Source organism: Dioscorea cayenensis, chromosome 7, assembly GCF_009730915.1.
Source record: "Dioscorea cayenensis subsp. rotundata cultivar TDr96_F1 chromosome 7, TDr96_F1_v2_PseudoChromosome.rev07_lg8_w22 25.fasta, whole genome shotgun sequence".
NCBI classification, from domain to species: domain Eukaryota; kingdom Viridiplantae; phylum Streptophyta; class Magnoliopsida; order Dioscoreales; family Dioscoreaceae; genus Dioscorea; species Dioscorea cayenensis.
Window position 1 is genome coordinate 28789821 of NC_052477.1, and position 21098 is coordinate 28810918.

A 21098-nucleotide genomic window follows, 5' to 3' on the forward strand; every position below is an offset into this window, starting at 1 on the left:
TCTCCTTTTGAAGGACTATACTTGCTTGACATGCAGAATTAAATCCACAATGTCTGCAAAGAAAAAATAAGATAAAATAATTCGCTTATATCAGTTATTGATCAACAAAAAATTCAAACAGATTTAAATTTGTTTCTTCTTTTTAGCAGGATAAGTCTTGATACAGATGTAATTCACATGTCTGATGAAATTGTCAATCCTTCCAAATTTCAACACCAAACTTCATTGAAAGAACAGTATGAAACAAATAACCATTCTCATTTAAAGCCAGTTCTTCAATACAACATGGTATCAATTTGGTGAAAAATATATCCCCTTTTTCAAACACCTATACTCATTTCCTAAGTGTCATGCAGAGCATAATCTTTATCTTTTTTGAACAGAGTAAGACGAGAAAGTTTTTATCAACATTCATTGCCATACAAAACCAATGAACTTAACAGAAACCATAAAGACAAGAACACAAACATTACTGAAATGCATGTCAGCTACAAGATCTTGTATTGACATAAAGATTAGATCTATGTAACCAGAAAACAATCAACAAAGCCCAGAAGATCATTCATCGAAAAACTGAATAAAGAATATGAATATATGTTAATCAGTAAAAATCTAAGAGACATTCATATGTAACCAGAAAACAATCTGCAAAATCTATGGTGAGAGGTTGTCTTCCTTTCGTATAACAGACAACACTGGTGGCTTCATTGTATGATCTTTGTCCCCCACAGCCGCCGACGGATGTTCCTCAACAACGGGCAAATGACCGTCAGATATATACCCGCCCATTGATCTATTTGGAGATGCTGTATTATTTGTTTTAAACATAAATTGACTAGCATTGCTGTGGAAAGGAGAACTCGGTCCTGACTTGAACAAAGCAGATCCATCTTCACGAGGTAATGGAGACAACATAAGTTGCGCATCATCCCAAGTTTGCTTCAAGTAAAATTTATTTTCTGCGACATCATAATAGTCCGCTGTCCTCACCTCTTGAGCAAGTGAACATGGGCAACAACAAAGCCACTGGAAGCAATCCGTCACAGCAGGTTTGCCACAACAGAAATCATTTCCAGGGAGGTTATATCTCTTTCTCATTTGAATCCTCCAAAATCCACCATAGAGCAGACCAAAAATACAAAGTATAAAGCCAGAAATTCCCAGTGCCTCCCTAACACCCTCATCATCGATATTGACGGCAGCCAAATTGAAGATAAAGAAAGGAGCCAAGCAGAACAGGAGGAATGTCACAATGTGCACATACATGTTCCCAAATCCGAGTCTATCCATATTCCATCCGAAGACACAGCAGCTGCAGAACAAAGAAAGGTAGGCAAGAGAAATATCGTCCCACAAATCAAACAAGCCTCCTACCCATTGAGGATTACTTTCTGCAATTCTGTTGTCTTCCCTTGACATGAAAGAGTACTTCTTTACGACTGAAGGAGAGTGAGTATGACTTCGTTTACTACGACTACCACCAACAGAGGTCTGATCCTGAGCTTCTTGATCAATTTCAACCTCATAATCCCTCCCTAGAGGACAAAGAATATTATACACACTTGCAATAGCCGGAGAAGCCATAGAGACTGAAACACATAGTCCAACTCCAACTGCAGGACGCTTAGATCGGGGATATCCCAAGTTAAGACCACACAGAGCGTACTGAGCAAAACAATTCAGGTGGAGAAAGAACAACACAATCATCATATGCATCCGCTCGTTAGGCTTGTATGTTCCATTTTTGCAGTAAATTTTCCTGAGCCTTAAGATATCTTCCGGTCTCCATCGGCACAAAAGCACAAGATGATGAAATCGCTTGGGATGTTGATAGAGGCACATAAGAGTAAACAACGCATTCAAGATTTGGTTGTTAACTTCAAACCAGGTGTCTCTTTGTGATTTCTTTGTCAAAACACCATTCAACATTCCAGTCATGACGAGGAATAAGATAGCCCCAGAAATGGCAACAAAAGTCACCCAAACAAAGAGTGCCATGTTAAAAGGATTTCTTATCCATTCTTTGCATAATACCCACAGTGAAGCCCAATCAATTTTCTTAAAAAAAGGCACATGAAAATTCTTAGAAGAACTTCCATTGGCAGGAGAAGAAACTGAAACTGAAAATGATATCTCATCTCTTTCATTGGCAACCCGCTGGAACTTGGAAGAAGGGGGAGATTGCTTACCCTGAGATCCAAATTTCATATGTTTAGCTCTACCACTGAAGGCTGTGGCAATGTTCTTAAATTTACTTGTCTGGATTTTTTTCTCACTAAGCAATCCTCTCTGAGATGTTCGAACATAAAACGGGATCTCACCATTGCTTCCATCATTATTTGGTCCTTTCGGAGATTTTGAATCTTCCTGAATTTCATCCGCGCACCTTTTATCACTAGCTGCAACCATTATCTTGTCTGCTATGCCTAAGCTTCTTTGAATCTATGCAACCTTCAGTGGATTCTATTAAACAAAAAGAAAAACAGGGAACTTATAGCATCTGCCTATACATGGATATGCTGAAAATTTTCATTTAAGATTAAAAAAAAAAAGATTTTCCTGATTTGTAATTCAAAGAGAACAAAATACAATGCTTAAACATGTCAATAAAACAAGCATATCTTTTATTCAAATAAAAAAAAACTAATCACATAAATCCACTATTAATCATCCTTGTCTACTTACAACCTTCAGTGGATTCTAAGAAACAGAATAAACCAATAACATTGTATTAATTTTTCCAAGATACTGCATCATTTTATCTATACTAAATACACTGAAAATCATCATTCAAGATATAAAAAAATGAACATTTTGCTGGTTTGTAATTTAAAGAAAACAAAAACCTTAAAAATCATCAATACAAAGGTGAACATATTCATGCCACAAACATAGTTTCTGATTCAAATAAAGTAAACTTAATCAGTGTGAGACATTATAAAAATTCACATAAACCCACTGTTAATGTTTCCAGGTCTCCTTACAACCCATTATTCTCAAGAAAGGACTATCCTTTCCATTAGTTTCTATTCCATTAATCATCTTCCAAATCTTCAGGCCTAAATTTAATACATGATAACTTAAAGCAGGCAAAAAAATACCACAACTTTTCATCCTAATTAATAGCAACAAACAAACAACAAAACAAAAAAACTACTGAGAAAAAGGAGGGCAAAAACAAACCCAAAGAAAACACTGATTCATTGTCAATACCAACACAAACAACCAACAAAACCACACTAAAAGAACAGCAAGCAAAGATCTTTACCTCAAAAACAGCAAGAACAAGATGAAAACAACACACGAGAAAGCAACCGCGGTCTCAAGAGGCTGCTAAAGAAGAGAACCGGAAGGAGAGAGTTATAAAGGTGGAAGCTTTTCATTGTTTTCATGGTCTCTCTCTCTTTATTCGCAACTGGACGCGTCGAAAAAATATAAATAAATTATTTTGGTGGGGGTATCTGAAAATGTGGGAAACGCTCGGATTTACCAGACTTTCTAGAAACCTCACGTTTCCTTCAAACGGGCTTTGGACCGAACCCAACTGTTTCCAGCTAAGTTTGGTCTCTAATCTTCTTTGAAGATTTTTTATATATAAGTTTGGTTTTCATTAATTTTCTCTTTGTAATTGTATCCTAATTGTAATCTCAATATTCTATTTCCAGTTTGTTTGTTCAGTTTTTAGATTTATTAAATAAATCTATGGTTTATCCAATTTATTCAAATACATACCTATAGACATTTATAGATAAAAAATTTCCATTATCCATCGTTGGATCTTGATCCAATGAACAATAGTGATAAACAGTAATTACCACAATAACAAATACAGTAATTCCTATTTAAAAATAGTGCATCATACAATAATACTGTTTATCAATGTCGGCTTATTGGATCGCGATCTAACGGCTGATATTATCTATGCACTGCATAGATGATGTTTTGCCTATATATATATATATATATATTATTCATGAATTTTATTTTATAATGTTAACATAATTATCATTGTTTTGGATCTTGAAACATTATAATCTCAATTAATCCGTGGTTTATGTGTTACAAATAATAATAAAAAAGAAACAACTGATACACAGCAATGGATGTACAAAATAATTTTACACAACATTCATCCCAAACTGGTACATTGCTATTTCCAGAGCTCATAGTAATTACCGACGAAAAAGATGAGGCTCGTCGGGTCTGCGTGTTGATTTACAAGTGCCGGAACAATTCATAATGCTCGAAGTTTTCAGTATCCTCCAAAAAATATTATAAGCATAGCAAGGACAAGAACATGATCCACTTCAGGATAAACTGTGAGTCGAAATTTCTGCCGTGAATAGATCACCTTCTTGAGCTTGTACAGAAGGTTAGTCTGCAGAAATCGAAAAGTTTTAATGGGTTCATTTGTTATGGAAACTCATAGAGTTTAATAGGAATTCGGAGATTATAAGAATTTACCTGAGCTACAATGGAATTTTCCTGATAAATTGTGCATGATCTAAAAAATGGGCTGCCGATTAGTCTGTATGTCAATTTAGGATCTTCAACACTTCCATCAGCCATGGAAATGATAATCTCAGTTTTGAATGCAGAGTATACAGATTTTTGCGCTGTAAAAACTAAGTCTTTTGAGTCCCAACTATTTCCTTTGAAGCCTTGCCACCCACTCTGCGATGACGACATTAGATAACTTCGATAAATGCATGCAGAACCATAAAATACAACAGGGAAACTGTAACCATTTAAGCCAACAACAATAGAAAGAATACAAATCAAGTGAGTATAAACTAGAAGGATTCTCTACTGCATCAAAAGCCATGTTTTTCATTGGAGTTCTTATCTAAATTATTGTAATTTCACTTTGCCCAGTTTGCAGCTTTGAATTTAGGAAAGAATACTAAATCAGGATTATGATAAGAAATACATTCACTACATCAAACTAAACACATGTTTCCAAATTCAGGTTTACAAATCCCTTCAGCCAAACACAAAATCTTATAATGCAAATCTAACCAAACACTAGATTTGATTCTATTGCATTTTAAAATCCAAGTATTTCAAAATACATTGTAACTGGAAATGTAATGCATTTGCTTTTGGTTCCAAACAAACACTACATACGAGCTAACAAGAAACAAGAAGGATTTTCCCTTCTAATTTTGAAGGGTAAAAATACATCAAAGCATGCTTTCTATAATTGGGATTCACAGTCTCATCTAATTACAGTAATTTCACTTTGCTCAGATCGAATCTAAGAATATGAAATCAGAGTCTGACCAGAAACTAGAAGGACTATCTAATTCTGAAAGGTAAAATACATCAAAATCCATGCTTTTCAATTGAAGTTAGTGTATGAGGATTCCAATTAGGGAAAAAAAGCATGGATTTTGATGTATTAAAACTAGAAGGACTATCTAATTCTGAAAGGTAAAATACATCAAAATCCATGCTTTTTAATTGGAGTTCTAATCTTAGTTACAATACTTTCACTTTGTTCAATGTGAAGCTCTGTGTTTAGGAAAGAATGCCAAATCACAGTGTGATCAGAAACTTTAAGGATCCTCTAATTTTAATACATCAAAATTCCATGCTTGTTTTCCCTAATTGGAATCCTCATACACTAATTTCACTTATACTCAGCTTGAAGCCTTGAGTTCTCATTAAATTTGCAACTTTGAGTTTCAAAACCAATACAATGTTGATTCCATACCCAAGAAACTGAAGAAATAGAAACAATTTTATTCATTGTTAACTTAAACAAAATCATAAAATACCAAAATTCAAAATCTATTAAGAACAAAGAAATTCTAACTTATAACACAGAATCAACCAAATTCACTTGATCATCATTTCACTATCTAATTTCACTAAAACAGTAATTAATTAGGTAAATAAACAGCCATTTAAACCAACAAAAAAATGGAAATCTGTTTCCTTTCTTATCTCATCCCAATTCACAAACACACGCATTCAAAGAAAAGATAGAAAAAAGCTCACATCTAGGAAAGCAGCGGAGATCAACGGAGTGCCAGAGGCATCAAAGAGGGTCTTAATGGAGCGCGGAGAGGAGCTGAAAGAGCGGCCGGAGACCCGGTAAACCAGGTTCCCATACGCATCGTTAACAGTCAGATCGCCGCCCAACCGCCCCTTATACACCTTGTAGTCCACCGGGATCTTCCACGCCGACATCAACAACGACGCATCGTAATCCACTCCCTTCTCTCTCTTCTCCTCCCCCTCCTCCTCCCCCATTCCTCTCGCTCAAGCCGCCATGGAAGCAAAGCTCGAGAAAAATATAAAAAGGTGGCCTTTTTTTGTTTGTAATTTGTTTGATTGGTTAAGGGTATAACAGACATTTTGAAGTAGCCGGCCTTGTTTGAGCGTGAAAGACTCGGTTGAATCAAATGACCAAATTACCCTTACCTTATTTAAACCAGAAATTAAAAATTATTAAATTAAAATTTAATTATATATATATATATAAATCATGTCATTAGGGGAAGATGAGTTTGATCAAAGGTTAATTAAAATAATAAATTGTTTGTTTATGTTTGTTTGGGTGGCAGGAATGTGTAATATTTAATTCTATTTTATGGAAAAGAATGATATCAATTAAATTTTAATATAGTGTTTGCTTTTTTTAAGTGTTATTTTTAAGTGTTTATTATGTGTTTGCACTAATGTCCAAATGTTGATGCACATACTAAAAACATATGATCAAATGAAGGCTACTATTTTTTTTTCTTATCCTATTTGGAGCCATGAATAACTTGTGGACCTTGGAGCTTGTTAGATTTAATTTGGAATTTTTTATGAGAAAAAAATAATACTAAAAAAGTGTTTTTTTAATCTTTAGTAGACAAATCATATAATCATTTTTGAAAAACTAAGATAAATACAAGTGGTTAAACAACCTTACTAGAGAGTGTTAGTTTGTATTTTTTTATAAAAAAATAAAAAAATAAAAAGCACAAAAATATTTTTTTGAATTATTATTTAATTTATTTTATGATTGAATATCCTTTTGATGTGACTCCAAGTTGTGAATGTTAAAAAAATTTACGAGAAAAGATCTCTAGAGCCCACCCAATTTTACAATTGGCTTTAAAATCTTTGTAACTTTGCAAGTGACCTCAAAGATCCTGTTTTATAAAATATTTTTTTTTAAAAAAAAGACAAATAGCTAATAAGTGAAGTATGAAAAAAATTGCACTACTACTCATATCTTTTTATATATAAACAAGTTAAATGCATTGAATATTGAGCCATGACCTACTTATCTTCTTCACTATCTTTTTCTTTTTCTCGTTTGATTTTTCTTTTATATAAAATACAATTTTTCTTTTTATTATTGTTCTTCTCTTTCTTAGTCATGTCATTAATCATTATTGTTGTTATTTCTCCTCCTTAGTTACATCTTTACTATACCACAAGAGTTGGGAGAAGAAAAAAAATTAATAATTTATAATTAAAAAAATGAGAGTAATACTAAAATAAAATTGCTCCACTACTTTGCAATAGCAGTTTGGTAAACTTCAGTGATTTATTATATGGTAAACCGCTTGTGAGAATTTGAACTATGACCAATGAGTTGCAATACAATACCTTAACTACTAAGCTATGCTATATGATTTATTTAAATTTAAATTTATGTATATTTGGATCTAAATTTTTTGTAAATTAGCTCAATTATTTAACAATTTGATGAACTTCAATGATTTATTGCTTTGTACACTAGTATTATTGTCTAGTAGGTTGGCACTTTAATTTAGCAATTGGGTGGTGGCGCAAAAGATGACGATGGCGAATGAGAATGACCATAATAATAGATGAGAGTGATGGTGTTGCTGGTGATGTGGGATAGTAACAATGATAAATGAAAATGGCAATGGTGATGAATAAAGAGTGGTGATAATGAAATAAAAAAATATGACTAAAAATTGTGAGAAAAAATGGAAGATGAAGAAAAAGAAAAAAAAGATTACAGTTAATTTTACTTTTATGTTTAATGAAAAATAGTTAAAATTATGATTTGTTGTCTTCAAAGAATTGAAGAGTTAACTATAAAAAATAAGGTTTTTTATCATTTAAAAAAAAAAAATTGGAGGTTTTTTTTTACCATTTTAAAACTGGTGCTGTGCAGTAATTTTCGGCAAAAATTTACCCACTTTATTATTTAAAAAAAAATTAGACTAGCACTTATATTTCCCAAAAAAAAAACAATGACTATGTCTATATATTTATTTTGAGGAAAATTATTTCAATATAATGAAACAGTAGACTAGCGTTGACTCAATAATAAGAATTCCAAGCAAAGGTGAGGGGTATTTACGTCAATTGGCTCCCAATTGAAACTTTGACAACTCGCGACAATGAAACCCACCTTCCGATGAGCGTACCGAATAACAAATCAACGGCTGAGATTTCATACACGATTTCTTTAATTAATTAATTTATTTATTAAAATAAGAGAACCAAAAAAAGAAGAAAAGGACCTGAAATTTGGGAAGGTTGGTTTCAATTCTCTCTGTTTTGCGTTTTCGATGATTTCTTGACGGATTGTTGTTGGTTTCTAAGAAAGCTTGGATTTTTAGGGTTTCGAGATGGCCTCGTTTGCTGGAGCGATGACGTCGTCGCTGTCGCCGACGTCGGGGTCAGCGACGGTGAGGGTGGAGAAGGCTACAAGCGATCTTTTGATCGGGCCCGATTGGACTTTGAACATGGATATCTGCGATTCTATTAATTCTGATCACTGGTGAGTTTCTTCTAAGAATTCCGCAAAAAGCTTTGATTTTGGCAAGGGATGTTTGATTTTCAGTGTTTTGGTAAGGTTTTTGGTGCTTTCGCGGTTTTGAGCGGTTGTTTTTGTTTTTCTTTTTTTTTTGGTGAATAGTTTTGATCGCTGAGAGTTTTTGGGATTTGGAACCTTCTTTTTTTTCTTTTTTTTTGGGAATTTTGTGAATTATTTGGCGGAAAAGTAGTCATCTTTTATTCTTTCATGTGTTTTGTCCGAAAAGGAGGTGTTTTGAGATAAGATTCTAGATGTTTATTTGGATTTTGTGTTCAAATGAGTTATTGAGTTGATGTTAACTTGAGATTTTGGTCGTATGGGATAGCTTTTCTTTTGGTAATTGAGAGTAGCCGTGGAGAACGTGCCACTCATATTTCGTTGTTAGATTGCTAGCGTTTAGAAACATCGTTCTTTTTTTTTTTGGTGTGTGAAATTTGATGCTGTATGTTTTCTTGGAGCATGGCACGCTTGACTTGATTTTGTAGAATGATTCAAGTTTGAAAAGTTGTATTTTGAGTTGATGGGTTGCTATGTAATCCACTAGGAAGAGTGAAGTTTGACAAACATGGTGCCTCTTTTACTGGAAAATTTTTGTGGCACATTCCTGCTCTTTATTAACCATTACTCTCCTTCTAAAACTATTGTTTAATGTTTTCATCACTTTTCTTGGTGTCCTATGGAGCTATGTGTTTGTAGAGTATCAAATCCTAATATGCCTTTCTAGTCTAGCCTTGTGCTTTGTCTTTCTTTTCTTAATTCCTGGCAGGCTGGCACTCCTTTTCTTTTCTTTTCTTTTTTTCTTTTTTTATTTTAATAATTTAACTTAACTTTGAATACTCGATGTAGCACTGTGTAAAGATTTTGATCAGGATTGAGTTGCATTTAGTATTAATGTTTCATAGTACCGGACAAGTCTTCAATGAAACTGTACAAGAGACTACTTATTCTCTCAAGGCATCGAGAAAAGTGATAATCAACTTCCAAATTTTGTTATTCCAAGTGAATGAATATCAACTCTAGCATGATTATGGATTGGTTTTTAGCTGCATGCTTATGCTGTTTTGTTTGATTAACACAGTTCAGTTTGAGGTGGTTATGATGATGCTTACCATAATATCTTTTTTATGTATTCTATGTACCTTTTTGACACATGATTAATGCACATCACTGACAATTGTGGATTCTCTGGTCATGATGAGTATCTTATTTGCACTGGTGTTTCCTTCATTTGTTTTGTTTGTTCAAATTGTTTTAATTGAGATAATCTCATTTTTATTGATTTCCATTGAAGAACATCTAGAAATATAGGTGAAATCTCATTTGGTTAGCTAAATAACTCAGGCAAGCAAAGGATGTGGTCAAAGCTGTGAAGAAGCGACTACAGCATAAAAATCCAAAGGTTCAATTTCTTGCCTTAACGGTAAGCACAAAAATTGGCTGTATGCTACTTTCACAAGATTGATGGGTTGAAACTATACGGCTTCTAATTTCACTAATATTTATTTTTAGCAACTGCATCAAGAAGTATGTTTGTCTCACGACCAAGTTCTTGTGTTGGCAGACCTTAGTTATCTTGCAACTGAATGAGTTTTGTATGTTTTTCTTATTTACTATTCATAAATATAATTTACCAAGCAAAAGTCAAGGCTGAACTGCCTTTGTGTAGTTTCCACTCCAATCTGTTATGCTTTAATCTGTACATTGCTTGAAGCATATGAGAACAAATGATTTCTGAACTGAAAGCATGTGAGTTTTCTTCTTGAACTAAATTAGAGTTCATATTGACACTCTTGTCTTTTCTGCTTTTTACCATAGCCATCTTTGGTCTTTGCAGCTATTGGAGACAATGATCAAGAATTGTGGTGATTTTGTGCATCTTCAAGTTGTTGAACGTGATATCCTACAAGAGATGATTAGAATTGTCAAGAAAAAGGTTCGATTTCTTTACAATTCTTGCATATATTGGCAATTGATCACAATATGATCATAGTGCATAGCCAAATTATGTCTACTTATTATAGAATCCATTTTATTTGATGGGCTTGTTTTTTGGACGTTGAAGGACAGAGAAGTTTCCTGTGTATATTTTTATTCGATCTATAACTTCTTATGTTTTTTTGAGTCTTTTATCTTTGTGTTAGTTAACTTAGTTTATTTAATAACTGAAACCAATATTTGGGCATTTGATTTGAATAAATTTACAAGGCGATGAATTAAAAAAATGGTCAGAATGAAGTATTCTTCTAATATTTTTCTTTGTTTATGTTAGAAAAATTTTCCCTCATTTTTATGCTTTACCAAAACTTTCTTTAATACTTCCATGCTACAAGAAAATCGCTGCTATAACATAAAAATAAGATATGTGAAATGCTGTTATTTGAAAGTGTGGCAAATTCAGAACCATCTACACGTTCATTTCATTCATCACTTCTACTTTCAGTACTCTTACTAATCTTGCAGGCTGCTTTAATTACGTGCAAAATCAGATAGCTTTTGAGCCCATGCACATCCTGTGTTAGGAAGTTAATCATGCCATGGTTCATGTGCATTCCATTTGTTAGTAAAAATAGGAATTGGTTTACCAACTAAGTGAATGTCTTCATTCTGCCTCTTCTAATCGGATACATATATGAACTCAAATGATAAATTCTTCACATAAAAGTAGGTGGATTTTGTAATATGCATATCCTAATGTCCTTTGTGTGGTATTCTTGTGTTTACTCTTCTTCATAACTACGCTATGTACTAATATGTGAATAATCTGGCAGACAGATATGGAAGTGAGAGATAAAATTTTGGTTCTGCTGGATTCCTGGCAAGAAGCTTTTGGAGGACCTGGAGGAAAATACCCACAATATTACTGGGCATATGCTGAGCTAAAGGTATGAGATTTGCTATCATTGTAAAAGGGCTACATTTTTTTATTTTTGTTTTTTTGTTATTTATTTTTTGTGCACACACATATATGAAATTGATTCTCTGTGATTGCTGACAAATAACTTAATAATGAAGTCAAGTGCTTGATGCTCTGGCAGTTTTTATGGTAGTTTATTCTTCAGTAGTAACTAATCAAATTAGTTCACGCACTGATCTGTTCTTGAAGAGGATTATCATTTACCACCGTGGGATTTCATAAAACTGTAATTTTCGAGCTTGAGGAATGAAGATGGGTGCTTGTTTGAAACCAATCTTGTCCATCTGATTTTGCTACAAGTGTGTTTATCAGTGATTTTATTGGGAGTTTTTTTGTAGAGATCTGGTGTTGCTTTTCCTCCACGCTCTGCTGACTCTGCTCTAATATTTACACCCCCTGGCGGACATCCAATATCAATCCCTGGACATCCTCAAGCAAATTATGGAATGCCCAACAATTCTTCAGTAAGGCTTGATGAAGCAATGGCGTCAGAGATGGCAAATTTGAGGTGAAACATTGGCCCATTTTAAGCAATTTTGAATCAACTGTCTTTTGTAGTTCAAATTAGTTCAAGTTAATATTTGCACTTTCCCTTGCTTTACTTCTTCTGATTGGTTCTTATACTATCTTTTTCAGTTTGTCAGACTTGGATAGCATCCGGAGTGTTATGGCATTGTTAAGTGAGATGCTACGTGCTGTGGACCCAAATGATCGTGGGGTATGCTTCTTTGTTTTTTAGTACACATGTTTCCGCTGTTAAAATAGTTTTTAACTTCATATGGATTAATTATTGGAAATACTTAATTGGTTGTTTCTCGCTCTTAAAACATGTTGCTTGAACACATAAATGTTCTTATGGTGTACGCTACTAAAGTTGCATATGCTATAATTCATTAGGCTGTGAAAGATGAAGTGATCACTGACCTGGTCTCCCAATGCCGCTCCAACCAAAAGAAGCTCATGAAATTGGTGAATTCTACTGGGTAAGTGTGATTAATATGAGTGCTTTAACCTGAAGATTATAATATGATGTTATGTTCTGACTTTGATAAGTATTCGGCATCCAAATAAATTCAGGATTTATTATGAAATGTTGCTTCTAGTTCTGAATGATGTCTTGCATCTTGCTTAAATATCCGGACCATAACATGCATGACTTCTTGCACTTATTATATGTGCAGAGATGAGGAGCTTCTAGGACAAGGTCTTACATTGAATGATAGCCTACAAGCTGTGCTTGCAAAACACGATGCCATTGCCTCTGGTTCTCCCCTTCCATCTGAAGCATCAGGACATCTTTCTGGGCCTAGCACACCTGCTGCTCCTGTCCCTGCCCCCGCCCCCTCCCCCACCAATGCAGTAGCAAACCAGTATGAAGACGAGGATGAAGACGATGATGAATTTGCTCAATTAGCTCGCAGGTCTTCAAATGCTCTTCACCCACTTGCGATTCTTTTGAAAGATAATTTTCTTTGTGGAAAAATCTTCTTGTTTCTTGTTACAGGAACTCAAAATTTAAAGCAGCAACTTCTGAGAACGAGCATTCTGAAGCTGCCGAACAGCAGGGTTCAAAAAACATCAGTGAGGGATCAATCATCACCACAATGTCAGCCACTACAGAAGCATCATCCTCGGTGGCAAGCAATGAACTAGCCTTATCCTTGCCTGATCCTCCTGCTCCTGTTAGGACAACGAAAGAGCAAGACATGATAGATCTTCTGAGTATCACGTTGTCGACAAATCCTTCCCCGCCTCACACTCCTTTGACCCCTCCTATTACTTCTAATCAGAGCGGATCTCCATTATCAGCTTCCCCCACTGGACAAAGTTACCCTTACAATGCTCAGGCCTTCACCGGTAATCTGCCTTACAACAGCTATGCTGTGCCGTGGGCTCAATCTGCACCAACTTATCCTCAGGCTCAATACTCATCAAGTTACCCACCACCACCATGGGCTAATTCAAGCCCCAACCCTTTCACATCAACTGGCTACCAAGTTCCCACGGCTCCAGCAAATACTGCAGCAACCCCTTATATAATGCCAAGACAGGACGCAAGTTCCTTTGGTTCAAGAATTGGCAACGCACCAGCTACAGCTGACAAAATTTCGCATGCGAATGCCAACCCAAGGCAGGCTGCATCAAGCAGTTCTAAACCCTACGTGCCTTCATACAGACTATTTGAAGATCTGATCGAATTGAGAAATGCAGATGGTAGTCTTAAGGTGAGTGGCGCTTCAGCCAATATGTCAAGCACAACCAACCAAAGTATGATCGGCAGACGGAAATAAGACTGGTTTTCATGAAATTATTGGATTACTATCTGCCGGGTGAGTGGAGCTCCCCGCAAACTAATTCATATATGTGGAAGTGCTTATATTTATACTACAGCTTCTGCAGGCATAAGTAATGAAACACAAAACACATCTGTAAGTTTGTATTACAAGATTGAGGTGTGTGGCCTCGGTGATGTCGTAACTTGTTGATTGCCATCATACTGTAAGCAATCATTCAAGACATGTTTGTCACCTGTGTTCAGGGGGAATGAATTGTCTGCCTTATTTATAGATTCATAATAACGTTATATAAAGACATGAGACCATTGTTAGATCAAAAAGAGGCTTCTTTATTATTATCAATGTCTCCAGGTTGTTCAGAGCTCTGTTCTACTTGGCTCTGGCGTTTGTAGAGCTTAGCACACAAGATGAAGTATCCGTAGTTGATGGCCGCTAACGCCGCCAGCAACCAGTACACGTTGTCAACCCTTGCACTGTTGATATTGTTTGGTAGCCATGTGGTGGTTCGTCGAATGAGGTTGATCACCGCGGTGCTGATATAGAATCCTGTGGCAATGATCAGCGCAATCAGCCCTGTTGCTGTGCTCTTCAATGACTTGGGGAACTCCTGGTAGTAGAATGCTATTTGTCCAGGGAAGTGGAAGGCTTCTCCCAGTCCGGTGAGTGCAAAGGGTAGCACCAGCCACAATACTGGCATTGGCACCGTCCACAGAGGGTCACCGGTAGCATGGTGAGCTCTTACTATATCAGCTCTTCTTTTCTCAACCATCCCTGATGCCATCATACTTACCACGTTAAGCAGGCAACCAATGCCGATACGCTGGAGCGGTGTCGGATTGAGGCCAGCTAGCTTTTGCAATGCAGGGTAGATTATGCGATCGAGGAGGGACAGTGCGACAGCATTGGCAGCAAGGGCGATGACTATCAGTGATGCAGGGTGGGATGGAGAATCTGGCGCTGAGTCTGCGGTTCATGGTAAGACCCTGAAGGATTGAGAGGTTCATCTGGATGGCAATGCACACGGTAATGAAGATGGTGGAAGTCCACAATGGTATGATTTTGATCAAAGTCTTGAGATCTTCCACTTGTTGTACTGTACAGAGTCTCCATTTCTTCGCAACAGAGCCATCGGCATTGCCATCCCTTTCAGTGACCAATGCAGCTTTGTTCAAGAAGCTGCAAAGTAGTCAGAGGTATGAATGTATAAACATGAGTTTCTCATCCTATCAATTTAAGTTTTTACTCCATCATACCTGAAGAAATTTGTAGGAAGCGCAGGTGAAACCGGATGCGCACTATTGCTTTTTGCCTGATAATATGCAGAGCTGTCTTTGGCTGGGGCTAGCTTCCTCTTCTTCAATGCCGCGATGACAACTTGAGCCATGCTGGTGAATGGACTGCCCTTTATCCTGGTCTGCCGGTAGTATCGGGAGCCAAGAAGAAGAGTGGCCACAGCCACGGCACTCGCTGCTGTGCATATGCTGAATCCCATAGTCCAACTCACACTGTCTTCAATGTAGACGATCACGGTCGCTCCAATGATTGAGGAGATTGAGAGCAACACCAGATACCAGTTAAAGAACACATTCTGATCCCGGGGTTCATCGAACTGGTTAGCCCCCATTGCCATACTGTTAAACCGTGTTCCTCCCGTGCCTATTGACATCAATGCGACGGCCCCATAGAGAACAGCCAGCTGCCCTGATGATGCCGGCTTGCAGTCGCTCCCTCCAGGAGCACATCGTGGCGGCTGGAGCCCAGGTACGGTGGCTGTCAGCGTGAACATGATCATCGACTGCAATTACAAACAATTATATCATATTAAAAAACACAAAAACAAATGAAACATAAAATGCCTGATCAGTGATATAATTACAATGAGTGAGATGATGGAAGAGTAAACGACGACACGGTAAGAGCCGAAGTAAGAGTCAGAGAGTATGGCACCGAAGAGTGGGGCGACGCTGGTGCAGCCATTGATGATGCCGGAGATTTGAGCAGCATCAATAGGCTTGACGTTGAAGTGCTGGATGAGGTACACTATGATGTTGTTCACCGCACCACTGAGCGCAATTGATAACCAAAAGATGTTCCCTGTGTTTAGTGTATTTAGTAGTGATCAATAAGGTTTATGAATGGCATACATGCATGCATGGATTGATGTATAGAAAGGTTGAGAAAGAGAGAAACCTGAGATGAAGGGGAAGGTGATCCAGCCACCACGTTTGCCTTGGAGTTGAGATTCACCGTCGTGGATTGCAACCTCTTCTTCTCCCTCTTCCTCCATTTCTTCTCTTGGTGGAATCATGGAGGAGGGAGAAAGAAAGAGAGAGAGAGAGAGACTTGAAAGGTGAAACAATGGAGGGAGACAGAGGAGACAGAGGGAGGACATTTAGTTACATTTCAAGAGGTTGAATTGTTCTTAGGAGACCGTCTTTGTCGGAACACTTAGAAAATAGAATTACTATTTATTGTTACAAGCCCACATGTTTTTACCACACATTAATACAATAAAACAGGGGAAGAAAACAAAACAAAAGAAAACGAGGAGCATCTCACAACCACAAGAACTGAAAGTCCAATACTGCAATTCAGAGTTTCCAACAACTGCATATATGCACTGTTATGTAACTCTCTTGTTCTTATAAAGCTTAGCACACAAAATATAGTAAGCAAAGTTGATACTAGCCATCACTGTCAACAACCAATAGACATTCTCTAATCTGGATGAGTTCAAGTTATCTGGCAGCCAACTGGTGGTTTGCCGGACCACCGCCACCAGCCCTGTGCTGGTATAATACCCTATAGACAAAATGAGGGCAATTATCCCGGTTGCAGTGCTTTTCAAAGATTCAGGAAACTCCTGGTAGTAAAATGCTATCTGTCCCGGAAAATGAAAGGCATCTCCGAAGCCGGTGAACACATAAGGCAGCACAAGCCAAAATGCCGACATTGGCGCAATCCAGTTAGGTTGGTTTTCAGCTTGGTGTTCATGAACAATGATTGAACGCCGGTGCTCGACGAGAGCGGAGGCAGCCATGGCGGCGATGTTGAAAACTTGGCCAATGCCGACACGTTGGAGGGACGTGGGAGTATAAGAGGTGAGACGGTGACAGAGAGGATAGATGACACGGTCAAGAATGAAGAGAGTGAGGCAAGTGGCGATGAAGGTGGTGACGGAAAAGGAACCGGCGGGGACAGAGAAATGGGCGCCAAGGGAACGATCCATGTTTAGAGCTTGGAGGATGGAGAAGCTGGTTTGCGTGGCGATGCAGACACTGATGAAGATGGTGGAGGTCCAGAGTGGAACAATGCGGATTAGTGTTTTTAGATCCTCTACTTCTTCAACAGTGCACAAGCTCCATGGCCGGGCTATGCTGCCGTCTATGGCTACGTCCCCTTCTTGTATCACCGCAGCTCTGTTCATGCACCTGCATGCATGCGTAGATTCATGCTTTGAAATTCAGTTGACTAAAATTTAATCAACGAGGAACTTTACATATATCTATATTTGGATATATATATCTCTAGAAAGGCAAAACATGAGTGATCGGATTATGATAAATAGTAATATTGTGTGTTGCACTGTTTTACTGTTTATTAATGTTGAGGTTGGATTGAAATCCAATGACGTTCATAAAAAAATGATTCCTTGATTTATTTGATTTTTAATGCATAATAAATGTGTACTTGATTTATGTGGATATTTGGATAATGATAAGAGTAATGTGGAAGAAAATTTATATAACTAACCATAAATAGTTCTCACTTGTTAGTGTATAAATGGATTTATATATTTCTATAAGATTTTTTGTTGTGCCTATATATATTTTTTTGTATATTTGTATATGTATATATTACTTCCATTAGAAGGCTGTGGTGGGGGCTCATGATGGAAAAACTTGACATCTCAGTAGACAGTGATGGTCCATTCCCACAAACAGAGATGAGTTGCTATAATTGGAGATTATCATGCACGACCTCCCCACCACCATCATGTATGAGTCATAAGGCACTTACCATTCTTTTATTAATAAAAACTAGTTCTCTATGGTAACATGTTGAACAATGGTGCAAAACCTATATACATCTAGAATTAAAAGCTCATGTTAATTTATCAACCTTTGCCAAACCTCTATATTTTACTTAATTTTTTAAATTATACTTAAAGATGTCATCTGTCCACAAATCAAGAAATCTCAATGGTATTTTAAGAAGAAACCAAGATAACAATAATCTCGCCTGAAAGTTTGAGAAGGTGGTTGATCAGCTTTCTCCGATGGCCGGTGGTAGTAAGTCACCGTCTCTGTCTCCGCGGGCAATGCAAGCTTTCTCTTCCTAATCCCAGCCACAATGACACGTACAATTGCCGTAAATGGGTTTCTCTTTCGTCCCCGGCCGACGATAATACTTCACTCCAAGAAGCATAAACAGAACAGCCAGCGCATTCACTGCTGAACAAATCCCATATCCAAGCTCCCAGCTGATGCTATCTTCAATGTAGATAATAACAGTATTTCCAATGACCCCTCCCATGTAGAAAACTATAAAATACCAATTGAAGAAGACGCTTTGGTCATCCACATTGCTCAACTGGTCAGCTCCCATGGTCATTGTGTTGAACCGTGCGCCACCAGTCCCCACAATAAGCAAGGCTAAGGCTGTGTATAAAAGTGCTAGTTGGCCACTGCTCGCCGCAGTGTGCGAGTTTGTTGGTCTAAATGCTTTGATTCCGGCTGTGAGTGTGAGTAAGATCATACTCTATATGTTTACACAAACAAACAAACAAAGAAGAATAATTAGAGCATTTGGGGATGAAATATATATATATATATATATATATGAGGCTGTGTAGTCTAATAATGTCTGTAGGTTCAAAATTTAGCACGACCTTGTGGACCGTTGGATTTCAATCCAACAATTTTGAGATATGAATAAATAGTAATCACTTGTTATAAATAATAGTTCAATTTTTTTTAGTACTGTAACTCAACAAAACACAATTATTCAAATCTATTTCTATAGTTGCAGAAATCCTTTATATATATATATTAAAAAAAGAAATGTTTTTGAAACGCAAGAATTTTTAAAATTTACTAAAACCGTAGTAGGAACTATATGCCCTTTTATGATGTGTATTTTTTATACATAACATTTTTAAAATATTGACCATCACATATAGGATTTGGTCATCTGCTTTTAATTAAATACCAACGTACCAACAACCTTATTGTATGATGATTTTGTAATATATGTATACACAATAAACATATATATATATATATATATATATATATATTTTGTAGATCTATGGGAAAGAGATTGAGTAGTTGTGTTTGTTCTGTTTATTTTTTTTTAATAAATTTGATGATTAATTTAAAAAAAAACCAAGATTAGGGATTTGAATTTATGATCTTTACTATTCTCGATTGGATCATAAAAAAACAAAAAAAGCTTTTTAGGAATAAGACTTTATGCCTAAACATTAGCTAGAGATATAGTCTGTGATATTTTTTTTTCCGCCTAGCTGTTAAGGGAGTAAGGGGTGTGTATGGCCTCAGCTATAGCTTATGAGAGAACTCAAGCGCCAGTTGGCCTAAAGTCTAGTGGTAATTATTATGATATATATATTGAAATACCGAACTTATTTTGACCATAAAACGTACAAAGTCCACCTTTATAAAAAATATAAATAAAATAAATAAATTAAACCGTACAAAGAGAGACGCTACTGTAGAGAAGGTGATGACGGGGAGGCAGCCGAAGAAGGAGTCGGAGATGATGGCGCCGAGCAAAGGAGAGAAGCTGGAGAAGCCAGTGATGATATTGAAGAGCTGAGCTGCGTCTATGCTCTTGAAGTTGTAGTATTTTATCAGATATACTATGAAGTTCCCCATGGCTCCACTGAATATCAATGACATCCCAAATACATTCCCTTGCAATCAAATTATAATACAAATATAATTAATATCAGAAGAATATATATATAGTTTCATTTAAGCTTCCAATTTAATTGAATATATATAGAGAAAATTAACTATATATATATATCTATAGATGTACCTATGATGAAGGGAAATGTGATCCAACCTCCTTGTTTTGGAGTTGTTTGTGATTCATGATCATGAGCAACATCTGATTGAGACTGATCATCTTGTTCCTTGCTAGCCATTCACAACAACTTGTTTTAGGGTGGAAGAGGATGACAAGATTCAGAACTGGAGTAGTAGAAATCAATGGAAGCATTTGAAACTTTAAAAGCCACAGAAAAAGTTTGAATTAGTGTTATAGAAAAATGATAAGACAATGATAGCGCAACGCACATGAGGACATCTTGATAGTGATAATTAGAATGCAATGAAGTCAATATGAAAAGAATTGTGACAAAAAATATATATAAAGAAATTAATATGAGCCTGAAATTCACACCAACCCCCAAGATTGATCACATAGGAGAGACTTGAAAATGATTTTATAATTGGCTTCTTAGCCTAACTTGTATCTTTTATATTGAAATATCATTTTTTTAAGGAATCAGTACAATTATTTATTGTAAATTGAATTTTGAACTCCCAATGAGATGCATTAACTTACAGATTTTTTTGTAAAAATAAAAATTAAAAATCAGATTGATCGTACAAGAGATACTAATTAACTTGTAAAGAGATTTGATTGAATACTTCACATAACTTGTATCCCTTATTGAACTACTATTCTTAATTACTTAATAAAATTATTTAATATAAATTAACCTTAGATCCTAATGAAGTGCATAAACTTATATATTTGGTAGAAGAAAACAAAACAAAACAGATTGATCACCTGCAGAGATACAAATCGGAAAAATGGGTTTGATTGGCTTCTTGGCCTAGTTTGTATAACTTGTTGAAATACTAGTTAACTAATTAATAAAAATTGTTTACTGTAAATTTACTTTTTAAAAGTGGATAAACCATTTCAAATTAAAATAAGAAGGTACAAGAGACACCAACCACTAGATGTGGTAAAATACGACAAAAGTGGAACAACAAAATGGGCAACAGCCCTCAAAGCACTAACACCTCAGAACCTAGTCAGTGCCTAGAACATG

At 36.2% G+C, this 21098-nt stretch overlaps 4 protein-coding genes and 1 pseudogene across 4 annotated transcripts; 1 reads left to right on the forward strand and 4 right to left on the reverse strand.

Annotated features, from left to right (window-relative positions):
* Window positions 1–141: 141 nt before the first annotated feature.
* LOC120264870 lies at window positions 142–3389 on the reverse strand. Its single transcript, XM_039272745.1, has 2 exons — window positions 3269–3389; window positions 142–2463 (listed from the first exon to the last, which is right to left on the reverse strand). Exon 2 carries the CDS (start codon window positions 2407–2409, stop codon window positions 655–657), a length of 1755 nt encoding a protein of 584 aa, XP_039128679.1. The 5' UTR covers window positions 2410–2463; window positions 3269–3389; the 3' UTR covers window positions 142–654.
* A 574-nt stretch (window positions 3390–3963) lies between these two features.
* On the reverse strand, window positions 3964–6282 carry LOC120264544 (protein LURP-one-related 7). The gene is made up of 3 exons (XM_039272362.1): window positions 6004–6282; window positions 4465–4674; window positions 3964–4378 (listed from the first exon to the last, which is right to left on the reverse strand). Exons 1-3 carry the CDS (start codon window positions 6256–6258, stop codon window positions 4253–4255), a joined length of 591 nt encoding a protein of 196 aa, XP_039128296.1. The 5' UTR covers window positions 6259–6282; the 3' UTR covers window positions 3964–4252.
* Window positions 6283–8488: 2206 nt separating this feature from the next.
* On the forward strand, window positions 8489–14328 carry LOC120264763 (TOM1-like protein 6). Its single transcript, XM_039272590.1, has 10 exons — window positions 8489–8516; window positions 8601–8761; window positions 10139–10217; window positions 10632–10730; window positions 11566–11679; window positions 12050–12219; window positions 12348–12429; window positions 12609–12694; window positions 12893–13132; window positions 13216–14328. The coding sequence occupies exons 2-10, from the start codon at window positions 8610–8612 to the stop codon at window positions 14000–14002; spliced, it is 1809 nt and encodes a 602-aa protein (XP_039128524.1). The 5' UTR covers window positions 8489–8516; window positions 8601–8609; the 3' UTR covers window positions 14003–14328.
* A 455-nt stretch (window positions 14329–14783) lies between these two features.
* LOC120264765 (protein NRT1/ PTR FAMILY 2.3-like) lies at window positions 14784–16422 on the reverse strand. The gene is made up of 4 exons (XM_039272592.1): window positions 16199–16422; window positions 15885–16102; window positions 15262–15803; window positions 14784–15184 (listed from the first exon to the last, which is right to left on the reverse strand). The coding sequence occupies exons 1-4, from the start codon at window positions 16398–16400 to the stop codon at window positions 14803–14805; spliced, it is 1344 nt and encodes a 447-aa protein (XP_039128526.1). The 5' UTR covers window positions 16401–16422; the 3' UTR covers window positions 14784–14802.
* Window positions 16423–16613: 191 nt separating this feature from the next.
* On the reverse strand, window positions 16614–20247 carry LOC120264764 (annotated as a pseudogene).
* Between the last annotated feature and the right edge of the window lie 851 nt (window positions 20248–21098).